Genomic DNA, 18,492 nt, shown 5'->3' on the forward strand with positions numbered 1-18,492 from the left:
AACCGCGGACCGGCAGTGGGCTGAGGGGGGCCAGCGGCTGGGACCCCAGAACAGCAGCTCAGCCCGCTGCCCGTCTGGGGTTCTGTCCGCTGGCTCCTGCCAGCCAGGGTCCCGGCTGCCGGCGCTGCTCAGCCCGCTGCCGGTCTGGGATCCTGGCCGTGCCCACACAGAGTGAGTACCTACCTTCTCCCTGGTTCTAGCCCATTCTCTTCCTCTCTCTGCACTGAGATGAGGGTGGGAGTGCACTGAGCACAGGGCTGGGGGTGAAGGAGCAGGTTGGGGTGTAGGGTCTGGCCAGGAGCTAGAATGAGGGAGGGGGCTCAGAGTTGGGGCAGGAGGTTTGGGTATGGCGTGCTTACCTGGGCAGCTCCCATTTGGTGCAAGGGGTGCAGGTGGGAATGTGTGTGGGGGCTGGGTATGTGTGTGGGGGGGTGCTGGAGTCAGGGCGGTCATGGGGGGAGGCAGAGGGCTGGGTGTGTGGGGAGTGCAGGGGTCAGGGCTGGGGGTGTGGGCTGGGGTCGTGGGGGTGCTCCCAGTCCCCTGCCTTGAGCGGCTCATGGCAGGGAGCTGGAGGGGATATGCCCTGATTCTACCCCCCTGTCCCCACCTCTTCTCTGCCTCCTTCCTGGAGCAGCGCGCGCTGCGGCTCCGCTTTCCCCCTCCCTCACAAGGGCCATCAGCTGATCGGCAGTAGGGAGGAAGAGGAGGGGGGGCAGGAACGCAGCATGCTGGGGGAAGAGGTGGGGGACGGGGGGAGCTTGCCTGCTCTGCAGCAGCAGCTGGCAGGACCCAGCTTCTTCACCCTGCCCCCATGGGATGGGGGTGGAGAAGAGCTGGCCGGCGTGGGCAGGATTTTTAATGGTACGCTGCTGTCTGCCGGGGTCCCGGCCTGGGTTCAGCAGCAGGCTGAGCGGGGCCGGTAGCTGGGACCCGGCAGGCAGCAGCGTGCCATTAAAAATCAGCTCGCGTGCTGTCTTTGGCACGTGTGCCGTACGTTGCCGACCCCTGCTCTAGAGACACATTACAGCAAGCTATTCAAAATCACTTTTTAATCTTTAGGATATTTCTGTAATTCAGTTCTGACATTCTTATATTTTCTGGAAAGAACAAACTACACCCAGTGGTTGTGTTTTAATCAAAGGTTTCTGGTAACTGTATAAACCAGGCAAGTGTAGCTTAGAATGGTTTATGCCATCAAAATTCTGGATTGTAAAGATGTATTTTTAATTTGTATAATTCAGGTGTAGTTTTTTTTTCTTATAATTGGGATTTAAAGAGTAGCTCTCCTCTCCGAAAACGGGGTTTAAACTAGACATGTTTTTAAAGGGAAAGTATACTTAAAATTGTGATATTTTAGCATATGTCATTTATAAATAAATGTGACTATGGGGCTCAAAAGTTAAATAACCAGTGATATGTCATCAGTTAGAGTATCTTTGTCCACTTGGAACAGGCTTCTAATTTTGGATTTTTTTTCTTTTTTTGTCTGGACTGGTACCATTTTATGATCATTGCAGTGCTGAGCTCTAGTGCATTGTGCACGTAGAATTTTCAAAGTTTTAAATTCTAAATTAATTAGATTTTAAAATAAATAAATACAACTGCACCAAATTCCTTCCCCTTCTCCCTGCCTTTATTTACAATCCCACTGTATCCTTGAGCAACAGAAAGGTAAAACCCATCATAAACTTGAACATACTTTTATTTTTTTCTTCAGATTTATTTTCATAAACACAGAATATCAAATTTGAGAACATCAGAGGATCCTTCAGTATAATATGGCAGTGGAAATTATTTCCAAATTTTTAGTTTGGAGTGAAGCATCATTTGAAACTCAGTGTTTACTACCCTACTCTGTTTTATAAGGATGTGTTAGGTAAGAGTATCTGATACTAACAGTTATAATTTGGCTGCTGAAAGATACAAAATCATTTTGCAGTGATTGCTTCAAATTTTCATACTAATGGCCCTTCAGGGCACATTTCTCTTTTAGAAATATAGCACCTGAAAACTTCAGTTATTTAATATCACTGTTTTTCTGCAGTCAAATAGCTCCTTGTTTGTCTTTGAATGAATGTTTAAACAGAAGTGAAATTACATAGCAAATGAGCCACATTTCACATGTATCAGATGTTTTAACTGACTTCCTAGGCACACTTTTCAAAAACACAAGACTCTTGCAGATTGCAGAACGTCAGGATGGCTTTAACTGTTGGTCCTATGCTATTGTTAAAGATATTTAAACAATTAATTGCAGCTGCTGAAAGGAAAAGGTGAAACATACTTTCTCTAATAAATAGTTTATGTGCAATGAATGTAGACTTCTTTGCTTCAAACCCTTTTGTCAACAGGTTGACAAATGAGGTAACAAATATCAATGATACTATTATAGTTTCTGTATTGTATTTTCTAAATAGATGTAAATAAACATTTAACATCAGGGAAGATATGATTTTTTGTTTTTTAAAGAGAAGATTCAAATTGCAACTTCAGAAGGAAGTGCTGTGAAGAAGTATGACAGGTTTGTAGCAGTGGAGGCTTTCCTTTCATCTGGGGCTCAGCAGGAGGTGAAATGTCAATATCTTTGAGTTCCACTGGGAGTAACTGTTCCTTGGTCTTCTCCAAGGAGTATGGACATCTCTCTGCCTGTCTGGTGATAAATTACTGCAAATGAAAAGCTGTAGTAGCTCTTGCTATGCTTGTAGAGAAAGGAAGTCTGTTTACTTCTGCTACAAACTGTCAATTAGATTTTAGTAGGATATTGAAAGGCTAGTTTTAAAAGGGTGAACCTGCATAGGAGAGGAAAATGGAGCGGAAAAACCATTTTACTGTTAATCTGCATTGTTGTGGGAGACGCATTCAAAAGGTAATACAGAGCAACAGTTGATATATTTGTTACAGCCTAACTGTACTTCTGAGATAGATCTTGCTGTGTGTTAACTTTTTTAGACAATGTATATTCAGTTTCTTCCGTTTGTTCTTTAATGTACAAAGAGAAAAGAGGGCAAAATACTGCTTCATAACTTAAATACTAGTATGTTAAGACATGGCTAATTAGGAACGTCTGTATTTTAGGCTGCAATAAAATGTGATAGTCTTTTTTGTTTAAACCCGCTGTCGTCCTACAAGTGTAATGTATTGCTCAGATCAGGATCTTATTACTAATGTTAGCATTTACAGACTTTTACTGGAAAAAAATTTATGATGTCCTAAAAAAAATGCCTTTTCTATGTCTGTCCAACATGAGTAGGAATTTAAAATACTGTTTTTTATTTTTAATCCAAATATTTCTCAAGAGACCTTCATCTTCCCAAAAAAAACAGTAACTATTTAAATTTGAGATTTAATTATATGTTAAGTCAAACTGATAACATTAGGCAAGGTCATTTGTAGCACAAGTTTTTCCAAACAGCCCTGCAGACCATTTGACCTTTTATCTTATTCCTATTGACATTGATGGGAGTTTTGCAGTTGATGTCCGCAGGAGTAGGTTGGTATCCCTTAAGCCTCATCTGCATCACCATTAGTATTCAAGTTCTAGGTATTTTCTAAGTACATAGATGAAGACTGGAAATCACTCCAAAGTAGATAGGGAACTTGATAAAAAAAGAATCTTTCTATAAAAGCAGCTGAGCCAACTGATCTAATTTGTATTCATTTGTGGTAAAGGAACACATTGTTTAAATACTGTATTTGAAACTGGCCAATGTTTAACCATTACATTAAAGTAGTATGTCCTGAATATTTTTTTTTTTAAAAAAATCCTTAACTTTTTTTTTTTAAGGGGTTTTCTGCTCTTTCTGTATTTTAGTGCTTTGGGTGGATCTGAGAGCAACAACACAACATATTTGAGACTTGCTCTTGCTCCCATCCCTTTCTTTTCCATGCGTGTTCTAGCTTACTGTCTCTTCAGTTTCAGTGTCAGCTCTGCTATTGCTGTAACTGGCAAACATCGTTCTCGAAAGCCTGGGTTAGAGTGTGAATGTGACGCTGAGGAAGGTATCAGAATAATGGAACTGAATGCAACCCAAACAGTGATGCTGACTATGCAAAGTGATGTCAAATGTACAGTGTAAACAAATGGAAAAAATAGGGAGTGTTTCTTCTAATCTTTCAGTTCTTGTAATTTGAAGGGTTTTTTATAACAACTGTAGGCACAAGGTTGTTGGCCAGCATCATGATTTTTCCAGCTGACTTGGTGTCCCTTTTGGTGCTGCAGTTTTGCTAACCATATTTATTTCAGGAAGAGTGTTTTGAAATCAGTTTTTAAAGAGTATTTGATATTCTTCCTCAGCTATAATAAATGTGTATGGTAGCAACTTTTTCTGGTGCTCATGCTGATATGACATTTGATATTCAATATATCCCAGAGTCTTGGAGAAAATTTACTGAGCCAAATTTACCGTTTACATAAATGAGTGCATTCCACTATAATGGAGTCACACCTTTTGCTTACGCTGTTGATGAATTTGGCTCGTTGCACGTAAGATCCATTTCCATGGTCATAAACAAAACAAAAAAACTAAAGTACAGCATAAAGGAATCATGAAGATAAAATAGTAACAAATTTAAAAATCATGTTTTCATGAGGGAAAAACAAAGGTGGGTTGAGCACCGACTCACAGAAGTACTTTGTAATAATGGAATACTGATGCAACAGGCAACTTGGGGGTGGAGGGGACTTGCTATAAATATCTATTGAAGCAGATAATTTTTTTCCCCATATAAGACTGACCCGTTCCTTTGCCCCTTTCCTCCACCACAGTACAGAGGAAAGCGAGTTCATAATGCAAACTACTAAGCATTAGAATGTTATTTCTAGTACAGAATTAGAAGGATATCTTTTCATATATTTTTAGTAACTGTAGAACTTTCCATCTCCAAAGTGCAGTACAAACATTAACTAATTTTACCACATCATCCCTGGGAGGGTAAGCATTAACTCCAGCTTACTGATGATGAAATGAAGATAGAAAGGTTAAGTGACTTGCATAGCAAGTCGGTGGTAGAACGGAAATTAGGACTCAAGAGTTTCTGATGACAAAGCGTGTGCGCCATATAATCAGAGAGCACCTCTCTCACTTACCAATAGAATGTTAAAACTTGCTAGTAGATGCGGTCTGTACCTGTGGAGTTTAAAAAAATTACTGTTGTAAGAATTTTCAAGGTTACTGGGGAGGCTTGCCACTGGTGTGATCAGGCTCAACTCTTTCTTTCTATATTTCTTTTGCCAGAGTGAACATTTTGTTGATTACCAAGCTTTTATGAACATTTATACAAAGGGGGGGAAATGCTTCTTGAAAAGCTTTTTGACTGCATCAGTAGGCTTTCTTGGATATGAAAAAGGCATTTAGAACACAATAAAGAATGTATTTTGTATATGTAGCCATGAAAGCTAGATCTTTTTTTTTAGAAAAAAAAAAAAAGATGCATTGCATTTCTCAAAAGTAGATAATTGCTTTTCTTTATTTAAAAAGAAAAAATGCTTGACAGTGAGATTATAACATTTTACTGAATAATGTAAGGTCTCTTGTTTTCTTGCACAGGTTTCCACTTGAGTGGCACGGTGACAGATCCTGCAATGCAATCGGAGCCAGAAACTGTTTGCAAGGTAGCTATCAGCTTTGATCGTTGCAAGATTACCTCAGTGACGTGTAGCTGTGGAAACAAGGACATATTTTACTGTGCACACGTTGTGGCACTCTCTTTATACCGGATCCGCAAGCCAGATCAGGTCAAACTGCATCTTCCCATTTCAGAGACACTCTTTCAAATGAACAGAGACCAACTACAAAAGTTTGTACAGTATTTGATCACAATGCACCACACAGAAGTTTTGCCAACAGCTCAGAAATTAGCAGATGAAATTCTTTCTCAGAATTCAGAAATCAATCAAGTCCATGGTAAGTTTAGCAACTGCTTTTCCTTGTCTTTCCTTTGTTCACCCGTTGTTTGTTTTTCTTTATCTATTTTCTCAACTCCGTACAAAAAAAGGTATGTAAATGTGGATCATTATTCTACCATTACTTTAAGATGGCTTGAAAAAAACCTGCTAGTTTGCAAGAGAAACCATGTATAAGCAATAAGAATGATCTATATTGCAATATCTTATAACTAATGTAGCAATGTAGTCTGCCATATTACAATAATATATTTGTTTCTGCTCTTCTTTCTACAGCCATCTTATTAACAATACCTATTTTGCAGTAAATGTACTGACTATGTTTTTGATAGTTTCTCTTTACTGTTCATCTTTGAAATTCTGCTTATCCATAGCTTCATTTCTAAGGCGCTTTTAAAAGAAGCAGAAAAACAGATAAAATCTGTTTTTAATTTTCTTTCATTACATTAAGTTTTCTGCGGACCTTTTTGTTTGGGTTTTGTTCTGCATTGGAGTCAGGAGAGGAAATGAGAAAGGATAGTGTATTAAAAATATCAGGCCAATTGGCAAAAAACTGTTCTAGCCTAGCCATTGCAGTAACATTAGGTTCAGTTGTTCGGTGAGGAAGCATATTTGACTTACTTTGTTCATTAAAGTGCCACTTGGTTTTGTTCTGCTATAGTGCCCAGTATGTAGGGACTTTCTAAACATTTACGAAGATTGGCCCCTGCTCATAGGAGCTTTCAATACAAGGACAAACAAGTACACAAATGTCAGAGTAAGGAATAAGAATATGCAATTTGTATGTACAAGTCAATTTGATTCACTGTAGGCAGTACAGCACAAGTGGATCTTTCAAGTGGACCAAAATCTGGACATGGGAGGGCCTTCCAGATGGGAGCCACATAGAAGGCACAGAGGATTGTTTGAGAATCAGATGGAAAGGTGAAGTTGGAAGCAATGGTGGAGTGGCAAAGATTCGGGGACAACATGACACTTGACAATGCAGGATAACTAGGGTGGGGGGAGTGATATGTGGCGCTTTGATGGTGTTGACCAGAAGCTTATATCTGATAGGCTACTGGATGGGAAGCCAGTGGAAGGACTCGGAGAAAGAAGTTAAATGATCGAGGAAGATGAGTTTAGTGGCAACATTTTGTCTGGGCTGCGGGAGGGCAGTGTGTGTGTGTGTGTGGGGGGGGAGGCCGGAGGAGAGGATTAATCAAGATGGAATATAATAAGAACCTGAAATGAGAGAGTTGGCTGTGAAGGTGGAGAAAATAAAGGACTGATTAGATGAGGAGGAAGAAGCAGAAGGATTTGGAAATAGCATTAATGGGTGGGGCAAGGGATTGGAAGAGTGAAAAATAATGCCCAAGTTGTGGGTCAGAGTGACATGGAGGTTGGTGGGATAGCCTACAGTGATAGAAAAGAGGGGAAGAGAGAGATGCTGAAAGGAGGAAAAAGGTCAGAGAGGTAAGAGGACAGCTGGGAGAGGAGCAGCAAGCATCTTAAAGTCCCATGAGGCTAAGATGTCAAAGAGGAGAAGCTCCACAGTAACAACAAAAGCAGTACAGGGGTCAGAGGATGAGGCTAGAGTAGAGAGAGCTGGGATGCTATACAAAATTAAAACTGTAATTATACTAATCCTAGATACATTGGCCTAGAAAAACCAGCCACTTTATTCAGTTTGAAGTGGGGCTCCCTTCCAATTGGTAGTACTTAACTTCTAACATGCCTTTTAAAATGTTTATTTTAAAACTGATATTGAAACCAAAACAATAAAAATAAAAGAAAACAAAAGTTGTAAAGCACTAAACAAGCTTTTGAAAGTGTTCATTTAAGTGTATGGGTAGGATGGGTTAAGAGCATCTATAAAACTAAAATGTTTGTCAGCTTGTGTGCATTGCAATTACATTTGCCTGAAAACTGTAGCAATAAGCCTATTTTAATTGTCAATATAATTATCTAGTAATCAAACCGTGGCAGGAATATACAAGTAGGAAATCCAACTTCAAATCCAACCAAACCAAACCAATGATCCACTACAACCTGTTAAGAATGGCTTACAAGAAAAGGGACCTCTACCTCAGAAAAAGGTTTAAAAAAAAACCCAACAGAAAAACAAAAACTATATCCTTGATTTTTAAAAAAAAGATATTTACCAAGTTAAAATGGGTATAAGTTTCTGTTAAGAAAAAGTAGAACTTTCTAATACACAGCAAATAAAGAGTATTCCAGCTGCACGTGCTCTCAAATCCAGAGTTTTAATTGTTGTTTCCTCAATTTTTTTATTTGAAAAATATAAAAACCTGTTCCACAAAACCTATTAAACAATTAGTTTTGAGTTCTAACCGTATTGACGAACAAAATGGTAAAATGACTATCCAATCTGCCACATCCCCGTTGCCGTTAAATGAACTTAGCTAGTTCCCAGAACAAACTTTTTTTTTTAATAGCAAGTGTGATGTATACTCTGTTTCGAATGCAAACCATGTTTTCTGCATTTGTATTGCCATGGACAGATTACTAAAATCTCTATATACATGGACTTCACTGGTCACCTTTGTATTAAGATAACTGTTCACAGATGAATGCTGCTGAACACTATTTAGAGCACAAGTTGCAGAAGTCGCCTCCAAATCTGATTATGGCATGTCTTTAAAGTGCCATGCTGCACCTCTTAGTAAATGGAGAGTGATCTTGGGGTGACATGGTCAGAACAATTGAGCCAGGAAGATAATTTTGGCAGCCGCATTTTGAATGGATCTGAAGGGGACAGCATAGCTATCAAAGATAAAGAAGAGGCTTCAGTGGTGAAGATGAGGGAGGAGTTGCCTGGAGAAGATACTGAATTTTGCAAGTCTAAAGCGGGAAGAAGGAGCAAAACTTGGACATGGCCTGGGTATGTGAATCTATAGAGAGCAGAGTTAATGACAAGGGTATGGTTATTGGCTTTTCCCTTGTCAATTGTCCTAATCTAAGTGTTACCTATCTGACAAGTTCCCATTCGCTTAGTGGCTGACGCTGGGGATTGAATTGGGGACTTCTTAAGGCACAAGTCCCTACAGCTTGAGCCAAAGAGACAGGCACTGTAAGAGAGGGCTGTAACAGACTTGTCTGTTGTGGTTTGGGCACAAGGGAGAGCACATAACACGCTAACCAGTGGGTTACCTGAGCATTGACTGGGGTCAGTACCAGGTTGTAAGGCCTTCAAGGAACACTGAGAGTAGTGCTGATGGTTCAGTAAGTGGCTTCTTCTTGATTGGTATTGCTGTAATCCTATAAAACTGGTTTGTGAAGTCATTGTGCTCTTTGAGATACTGTCCTTTTAAAATGAGGCCAAGTCAATGCTAGGCATACTTTGCTAGTGTAGGTATATCGGCTAAGTGCTCCTGGTGTGGATGCATCTCATACGAGCAACACTGCTAGTTCTAGCATGCCTACCCTTTCTCCCCCAAGGGAAATAAGCTAAATCAGCAAAAGTCCAATTTTCCAGTATGACACTGTCTACACTATATGGGCTTTTGCTGCCACAGCTAGGTGTACGGGTCGCAAATTACACCCCTTACCAACATAGTAATGCTGGCAAAAAATTGTAGTATAGACATGGCCTGCAATGTAGAACTGAGGTCCAAGATCTTGTATGCCTGCCAACACTTGCTTTTTTTTGAAGGACTGAGTGAGAAAACAAATATTTTGCTAACAAATAGGAACTTCCCCTCTCTTGGATAAGTACAATTAACATGTTAATACAGCTGTTCTAGTTGGTTCCATTTGCAGAACTATACAGGGCTTATCTGTAACTTCCAAATGGACTTCTTGTCCTAAATCATGTAGGACAAGTTTTTCTAAAGCCTTGTCTACACTAGGAGTTGAGGTTGAATTTAGCAGCGTTACCTCGATTTTAACCCTACACCCATCCACACAACGAAGCCCTTTTTTTCGATTTAAAGGGCTCTTAAAATCGATTTCTTTACTCCACCCCTGACGAGGGGATTAGTGCTGAAATCGGCCTTGCCGGGTCGAATTTGGGGTACTGAGGATGCAATTCAATGGTATTGGCCTCCGGGAGCTATCCCAGAGTGCTCAGTTGTGACCGCTCTGCATGGCGTGCTCAACTCAGATGCACTGGCCAGGTAGACAGGAAAAGCCCCGCGAACTTTTGAATCTCGTTTCCTGTTTGGCCAGCGTGGCGAGCTCACCTGCACAGGTGGTCATGCAGAGCTCATCATCACAGGAGACCATGCAGTCCCAGAATTGCCGACGAGCTCCAGCATGGACCGAACGGGAGGTATGGAATCTGATCACTGTATGGGGAGATGAATCCGTGCTGCCAGAACTCCGTTTGAAAAGACGAAATGCCAAAATATTTGAAAAAATCTCCAATGGCATGAAGGGCAGAGGCTATAACAGGGAACCGCAGCAGTGCCATGTGAAAATTAAGGAGCTCAGGCAAGCCCACCAAAAAACCAGAGAGGCAAACAGCCACTCCGGTTCAGAGCCCCAGACATGCCACTTCTGTGATGAGCTGCATGCCATTCTAGGGGGTGCAGACACCACTACCCCCACCCTGTGCTTTGACTCTGTCCAAGGAGTGGGAGGCAACACGGAAGTGGGTTTTTGGGGCAAAGAGGAAGAGGTTGTGGATAGCTCACAACAAAGAAGTGGAGAAACCGGTTTCCCCAACAGCCAGGAACTGTTTATCACCCTGGACCTGGACCCAGTACACCCTGAAGCCACCCAAGGCGGGCTCCCGGACCCTGAAGGCAGAGAAGGGACCTCTGGTGAGTGTGTACCTTTGTAAATATTATACATGGTTTAAAAGCAAGTGTGTTTAATGATTAATTTGCCCTGGCATTTGTGGCCAGAACAGCTACTGGAAAAGTCTATTAACTTGTCTGGGGCTGGAGCGGAAATCCTCCAGGGACATTGCCATAAAGCTCTCCTGGATATACTCCCAAAGCCTTTGCAAAAGGTTTCTGGGGAGGGCAGCCTTATTCCGTCCTCCATGGTAGGACACTTTACCACGCCAGGCCAGTAGCACGTAGTCGGGAATCATTGCAGAACAAAGCATTGCAGCATATGGTCCTGGTGTTTGCTGGCATTCAAACAACATCCCTTCTTCATCTCTCTGTGTTACCCTCAGGAGAGTGATATCATTCACGGTCACCTGGTTGAAATAGGGTAGCTTTAGTAAGCGGACATTCAGAGGTGCCCGTTCCTGCTGGGCTGTTTGCCTGTGGCTGATCAGAAATCTTCCCCGCTGTTAGCTACATGGTGGGGGGAGGGGTGAAGCCATCATCCCAGAGAATTGGGTGTGTGGGGGGGGGGAGTAGTTGGGTTTCTGCTGCATTTGAACCCAGAAACCGCAGATCCTCCTTTTAAATTGCCAACCCATTTTTAATGGCCAACCCAACGGCTACTTCTTATGGGAAATGAGGGTGCTGCTGTTTGAAACCATTCCTACATGTTATGAAGGTTAAAGAAGCCGAAAGCTGCCTGCAAGCCAAATTCTGTTGCCCGGCCCTGCATGAGTGATCTCTCACACCAAACCGGCATACCCTCAATAAGAGGCAAAATGCAACCTTGTAATGAAAGCACATGTGCTATGTAATGTTAACAGCAAGGTTTACCATGAAAGAGTGTACCCATTGTTCTATAAAATGTGTCTTTTTAACTACCACTCTCCCTTTTTTCCTCCACCAGCTGCATATGTTTCTCCTTCCCAGAGGCTAGCAAAGATTAGAAGGCGAAAAAAACGCACTCGTGATGAAATGTTCTGACCTCATGCTGTCCTCCCACACTGACAGAGCACAGCAAAATACATGGAGGCAGACAATCTCAGAGTGCAGGAAAACACCATATGACCACGAGGAGAGGTGGCGGGCTGAAGATGGTAGGTGGCATCAGCTTGCTGAAAGAAGGCAGGAGTCAATGCTCAGGCTGCTGAAAGATCAAACTAATACGCTCCAGCATATGGTTGAGCTGCAGGAAAGGCAGCAGGAGCACATACCGCCACTACAGCCCCTGTGTAACCAACCGCCCTCCTCCCCAAGTTCCAAAGCCTCCTCACCTAGACACCCAAGAATGTGGTGGTGGTGGTGGGGGGGGCTCCAGCCACCCAGCCACTCCACCCCAGAGGATTACCCAAGCAACAGAAGGCTGGCATTCAATAAGTTTTAAAGTGCTGTGTGGCCTTGTCCTTACCTACTCCACCACCCCTCCCGAGCTACCTTGGCAGTTATCCTCCTATTTATGTGATGAATTAATAAAGAACGCATGAATGTGAAGCAACAATGACTTTATTGCATCTGCAAGCGGGGATTGAGGGGGGGAGGGGAGGGTGCTTAGCTTACAGGAAAGTAGAGTGAACCCGGGGGGGGTTCCATCAAGGAGAAACAAACAGAACTTTCACACCGTAGCCTGGCCATTCCTGAAACTGGTTTTCAAAGCTTCTCTGATGCGCACCGCCTCCTCCTGTGCTCTTCTAACCACCCTGGTGTCTGGCTGCGTGTAATCAGTGGGCAGGCGATTTGCCTCAAACTCCCACCCTGCCATAAACGTCTTCTCCCTTACTCACACAGAGATTGTGGAGTGCACAGCAAGCAGCAATAACAATGGGAATATTGGTTTTGCTGAGGTCTAACCGAGTCAGTAAACTGCGCCAGCGCGCTTTTAAACGTCCAGATGCACATTCTACCACCATTCTGCTCTTGCTCAGCCTATAGTTGAACAGCTCCTGACTTCTGTCCAGGGTCTCTGTGTATGGCTTCATGAGCCATGGCATTAAGGGGTAGGCTGGGTCCCCAAGGATAACTATAGGCATTTCAACATCCCCAACAGTTATTTTCTGGTCTGGAAAGTAAGTCCCTTGCTGCAGCTGTTGAAACAGACCAGAGTTCATGAAGATGCAAGCATCATGTACCTTTCCTGGCCATCCCATGTTGATGCCGGTGAAACATCCCTTGTGATTCACCAGTGCTTGCAGCACCATTGAAAAGTACCCCTTGTGGTTTAGGTACTCACTGCCTTGGTGCTCCGGTGCCAAGATAGGGATATGTGTTCCGTCTATGGCCTCACCACAGTTAGGGAATCCCATTGCAGCAAAGCCATCCACTACAACCTGTACATTTCCCAGGGTCACTACCCTTGATATCAGCAGATCTTTGATTGCGTTGGGTACTTGCATCACAGCAGCCCCAACAGTAGATTTGCCCACTCCAAATTGATTTCTGACTGGTAGCTGTCTGGCGTTGCAAGCTTCCACAGGGCTATCGCCACTCGCTTGTGAACTGTGAGGACTGCTCTCATCTTGGTATTCTTGCGCTTCAGGGCAGGGGAAAGCAAGTCACAAAGTTCCATGAAAGTGCCCTTACACATGTGAAAGTTTTGGAGCCACTGGGAACCGTCCCAGACCCACAACGCTATGCGGTCCCACCACTCTGCTTGTTTCCCGAGCCCAGAATCAGCGTTCCACACCATGAACCTGCCCAATTGACACCATTGTAGGGGGCTGTACTTTGTGAGAAGTCTATGTCCATGTCCTCATCAGTCTCGTCACCGAGCTGCAGTCGCCTTCTCCTCGCCTGGTTTCGCTTATCCTGCTGGATAATGCGCACAGTGTTTATAGTGCTCATAATTGCCGCGGTGAGCTGAGTGGGCTATGGCGTCTGCGCTGAAAAAAGGCACAAAATGATTGTCTGCCATTGCTCTGACGGAGAGAGGGGCAACTGACAACATGGCTTACATGGTTGGTTTACAGGGAATTAAAATCAACAGAGGGGGTGGCTTTGCATCAAGGAGAAACAGAATGGCCCCCTCAAGGATAGAACTCAAAACCCTGGGTTTAGCAGGCCGTTGATTTCACGGAGGGAGGGAGGAAGGGGGGAGAAAATGAATACAAAACAGATCTGTTCTATTTCTTGTTGTGATCCACTTCATCTATCTTTATACATCTTGTTGGCAGCAGACGGTGCAGTACGACTGCTAGCCATCATCATCTCCTGGGTGCTTATTAGAAGACGGTGTAGTACGACTGCTGGCAGGACTGAATCGCCATGAGAGAAAACTTAAAAGGGAAATGACCTGGCTGAGTCACTCCCATGTTTGCCCAGGCGCCTCTGACCAACCTCACTGAGGTCGGCTAAAAGAGCACTCTGGAGTACAGCGATGATGGCTACCAGTCATACTGCACTGTCTGCTGCCAAAAGGCAATGAGCTGCTGCTGTGTTGCAATGTAGTACTGCATCTGCCAGCACCCAGGAGACATACGGTGAGCTGAGCAGGCTCCATGCTTGCCATGATATGGCATCTGCATGGGTAACCCAGGAAAAAAGGCGCGAAACGATTGTCTGCTGTTGCTTTCACGGAGGGAGGGAAGGATGGGCCTGATAAGTACCCAGAACCACCCACGACAATGTTTTTGCCCCATCAGGCATTGGGATTTCTACCCAGAATTCAAATGAGCGGCAGAGACTGCGGGAACTGTGGGTTAACTACCCATAGTGCAACGCTTCAGAAGTCGATGGTTGCCTCAGTACTGTGGACGCACTCCACCGACTAAATGCACTTGGAGCATTTTTGTGGGGGGACACACAATCGACTGTATAAAAACATTTTCTACAAAACCGACTTCTATAAATTGAACCTAATTTCGTAGCATAGACATAGCCTAAGTCTAGATGATATATACCCAAGAGTTCTGAAGGATCTTATCAATTACATGGCTAAGAAAAATCATGCAATGTCATTAAGAAACTTACCCTCCAATCCTTTGGTGCAGTTAACATATGTTGCACCTGTGTTTTATAAAAGACTCTCTTAACGATCCAGAGAATTACAGACCAGTAAGCCTTCTATACCTCGTAAATTGACTTAAAAACCCACACTATATAGGTAGGATCTAAGCAGTTTCGCCAGACTCTATTTGCTTTTGTAGAAACCAATCTGATAGAATTCTTTGAATGTATGAAGTGGTGCATAAAAGAGAACCTGTTAACCAAGAGACTAATTAGTAGTGGTGTGGTAACCTCTGTAGACACTAAATAGTCCCTTGTGAGGGATAAAATATTTTCCTGGATAAGAAACTGGCTAAAAGACAGAAAACAAAGCGATCATTTTTCATCATCGGGAAGCAGAATACAAACTGCAGGGTGACTTGAGGTTTCATACCAGAACTGGTGATTGGTTAATGATCTGGAAGAAATGGGGTAAGGAGGGTGGTGGCAAAAACTGCAGAAGACAAAAAATTATTTAAGTTAGTTAAAACCAGAGAAGATTCTGAGGAACTCCAGAAAGCCCTAACCAAGCCAGGTGAATGGGAGACACAATGGCTGATGAAACTCAGAGTGTTGATAAACCCAAAGTAATATGTGTTAAAGGAAAAGGAGTACTTGTGGCACCTTAGAGACTAACCAATTTATTTGAGCATGAGCTTTCGTGAGCTACAGCTCACTTCATCGGATGCATGCCACGGCATGCATCCGATGAAGTGAGCTGTAGCTCACGAAAGCTCATGCTCAAATAAATTGGTTAGTCTCTAAGGTGCCACAAGTACTCCTTTTCTTTTTGCGAATACAGACTAACACGGCTGTTACTCTGAAACATGTGTTAAAGGGAAACTCGAACTATTCAGACAGATTACATGGTTCAAAATTAACAGCAGTGACTCAGAAAAAGAAGCTAGGCATCATTGTGGACAGCTCAGTGAAGATCTCAGTTCAGTGTGCAGTTATACCTTAAAAAACAAGTAAAATGCTAGGATTCATAAGGAATGGGGTGGAGAATGATACAGAAAACATTATCCCTTTGTACAAATTAGTGGTTTCCCTTCATCTGGAGTACTGTCTGCAGTATTGATTACTGCATCTCAAAAAGGATATTGCAGAATTAAAGGTGATTCAGAGAAGGGTATGAAGAATGAATAGAAGCATGGAAAAAATCTCATATGAAGAGACTGAAAATATTTGGCCTGTGTATTTTGGAAATGAAACTAATAAAAGGACACCAGATAAATGTATACAAAATAATGCATGGTCTAGAGAAGGTAGTTCAGGAGTTTCTGTTCTATGAAACAGGGAGCACCAGAACAAGGGGACACTAAATGATTGTTAGGTATCAGAGGGGTAGCCGTGTTAGTCTGGATCTGTAAAAGTAGCAAAGAGTCCTGTGGCACCTTATAGACTAACAGACGTTTTGGACCATAAGCTTTCATGGGTGAATACCCACTTCGATGGATGCATCCGACAAAGTGGGTATTCACCCATGAAAACTTATGCTCCAATACGTCTGTTGGTCTATAAGGTGCCACAAGACTCTTTGCCGCTTTTAATGATTATTGAAAGGTGTCCAGTTAAAAACTGATAAAAACATATGCTACTTCACACAACTAGACTGTGGACCTCATTGCCACAGGGTGTTACTGAAGCCAAGAATTTAGCAAGATTTTGAGTGATTGGACGTGTATAGATAACATGAATATCCAGTTATAGTAGTTAATGTGAGGAAAGTGTTTTGGGAGGTTTTTTAAGACTATATTGAGGGTTAGGGTAACACTTTTTTATGGAGGACTGATTAACCCACATCTGCCTACTATGGCGTTTCTTGCAACTTCTTCTAAAGCATCTGATGCTGGCCACTCTCAGATATTGAGTTAGATGGATCACAGGTGTGATCCAGTGTGGCTATTCCTGTGCTACTGTGTACTGATTAAATAGGCACAAGTGTTCCTCCCCAAAAAGTGTTTGAAATTTATTGGCAAATGAAGTGATTCAGGTATAAGTTTGAAGCATTTAGGAATCAAAGGTATAATGTAATTGTGACTGTTAATTTGATCGTATGTTGATTTTATATAATTCAAATGGTGCCTCTAAAGTAATTCAGTTTAATTCTGACTACACGTTAATAAAAGTTAATTACCATGCTGTTGTGTTGGTAAGGGTACAGAATCACTGCAGTCTGATAGGCTAAAACAATTCCATTTTTGCTAACTTCAAATTAAAGCATGCTTTTATTTGAAATGGTATTTCTATGCCCTCATCCCCTCCTCTTAATGCTGTCATCAGATGACACTTAAAGGTTTAAATGATCTACTGTTAATTTTATGAATATTTTTACAAATTTAAATGTATCCAAAAAGTTTTTGGAAAGTGTAGGGGACAATTTCCTGGTGCAAGTGCTGGAGGAACCAACTAAGGGCAGAGCTCTTCTTGACCTGCTGCTCACAAACTGGGAAGAATTAGTAGGGAAAGCAAAAGTGGATGGGAACCTGGGAAGCAGTGACCATGAGATGGTCGTGTCAGGATCCTGAACTCCAAGGAAGAAAGCAGAATACAGACCCTGGACTTCAGAAAAGCAGACTTTGACTCCCTCAGGGAACTGATGGGCAGGATCCCCTGGGAGAAGAACATGAGGGCGAAAGGAGTCCAGGAGAGCTGGCTGTACTTTAAGGAATCCTCATTGAGGTTACAGGAACAAACCATCCCGTTGTGTAGAAAGAATAGTAAATATGACAGGCAACCAGCTTGGCTTAACAGTGAAATTCTTGCTGATCTTAAACACAAAAAAGAAGCTTACAAGAAGTGGAAGATTGGACAAATGACCAGGGAGGAGTATAAAAATACTGCTAGGGCATGCAGGAGTGAAATCAGGAAGGCCAAATAACACCTGTAGTTGCAGCTAGCAAGAGATGTTAAGAGTAACAAGAAGGGTTTCTTCAGATATGTTAGCAACAAGAAGAAAGCCAAGAAAAGTGTGGGCCCCTTACTGGATGAGGGAGGCAACCTAGTGACAGAGGATGTGGAAAAAGCTAATGTACTCAATGCTTTTTTTGCCTCTGTCTTCATGAACAAGGTCAGCTCCCAGACGGCTGCACTGGGCAGCACAGCATGGGGAGGAGGTGATCAGCTCTCTGTGGAGAAAGAAGTGGTTCAGGACTGTTTAGAAAAGCTGGACGAGCACAAGTTCATGGGGCCGGATGCGCTGCATCCGAGAGTGCTAAAGGAGTTGGCGGATGTGATTGCAGAGCCGTTGGCCATTATTTTTGAAAACTCATGGCGATCGCGGGTGGTCCCAGACGACTGGAAAAAGGCTAATGTAGTGCCCATCTTTAAAAAAGGGAAGGAGGAGGATCCTGGGAACTACAGGCCAGCCAGCCTCACCTCAGTCCCTGGAAAAATCATGGAGCAGGTCCTCAAGGAATCAATTCTGAAGCACTTAGAGGAGAGGAAAGTGATCAGGAACAGTCAGCATGGATTCACCAAGGGCAAGTCATGCCTGACTAATCTAATTGCCCCTTATGATGAGATAACCGGCTCTGTGGATGAGGGGAAAGCAGCGGACGTGTTATTCCTTGACTTTAACGAAGCTTTTGATATGGTCTCCCACAGTGTTCTTGCCAGCAAATTAAAGAATGTGGGCTGGATGAATGGACTACAAGGTGGACAGAAAGCTGGTTGGATCGTCGGGCTCAACAGGTAGTGATCAATGGCTCCATGTCGAGTTGGCGGCCAGTATCAAGCGGAGTGCCCCAAGGGTTGGTCCTGGGGCCGGTTTTGTTCAATATCTTCATTAATTATCTGGAGGATGGTGTGGACTGCACCCTCAGCAAG

At 42.9% G+C, this 18,492-nt stretch overlaps 1 protein-coding gene across 3 annotated transcripts in view; it reads left to right on the forward strand.

Annotated features, from left to right (window-relative positions):
* The window catches only part of ZSWIM6 (zinc finger SWIM-type containing 6), a 164,300-nt gene that overhangs the window by 79,446 nt on the left and 66,362 nt on the right, over nucleotides 1-18,492 (forward strand). For all 3 annotated transcript variants that reach the window (XM_073344030.1, XM_073344031.1, XM_073344032.1), the window contains exon 2: nucleotides 5,547-5,903. In XM_073344030.1, the coding sequence (XP_073200131.1) occupies nucleotides 5,547-5,903 (357 nt within the window). The remainder of the gene's footprint in view (nucleotides 1-5,546; nucleotides 5,904-18,492) is intronic.

The sequence above is a fragment of the Lepidochelys kempii genome, chromosome 5, assembly GCF_965140265.1.
Source record: "Lepidochelys kempii isolate rLepKem1 chromosome 5, rLepKem1.hap2, whole genome shotgun sequence".
Lineage (NCBI taxonomy): Eukaryota > Metazoa > Chordata > Testudines > Cheloniidae > Lepidochelys > Lepidochelys kempii.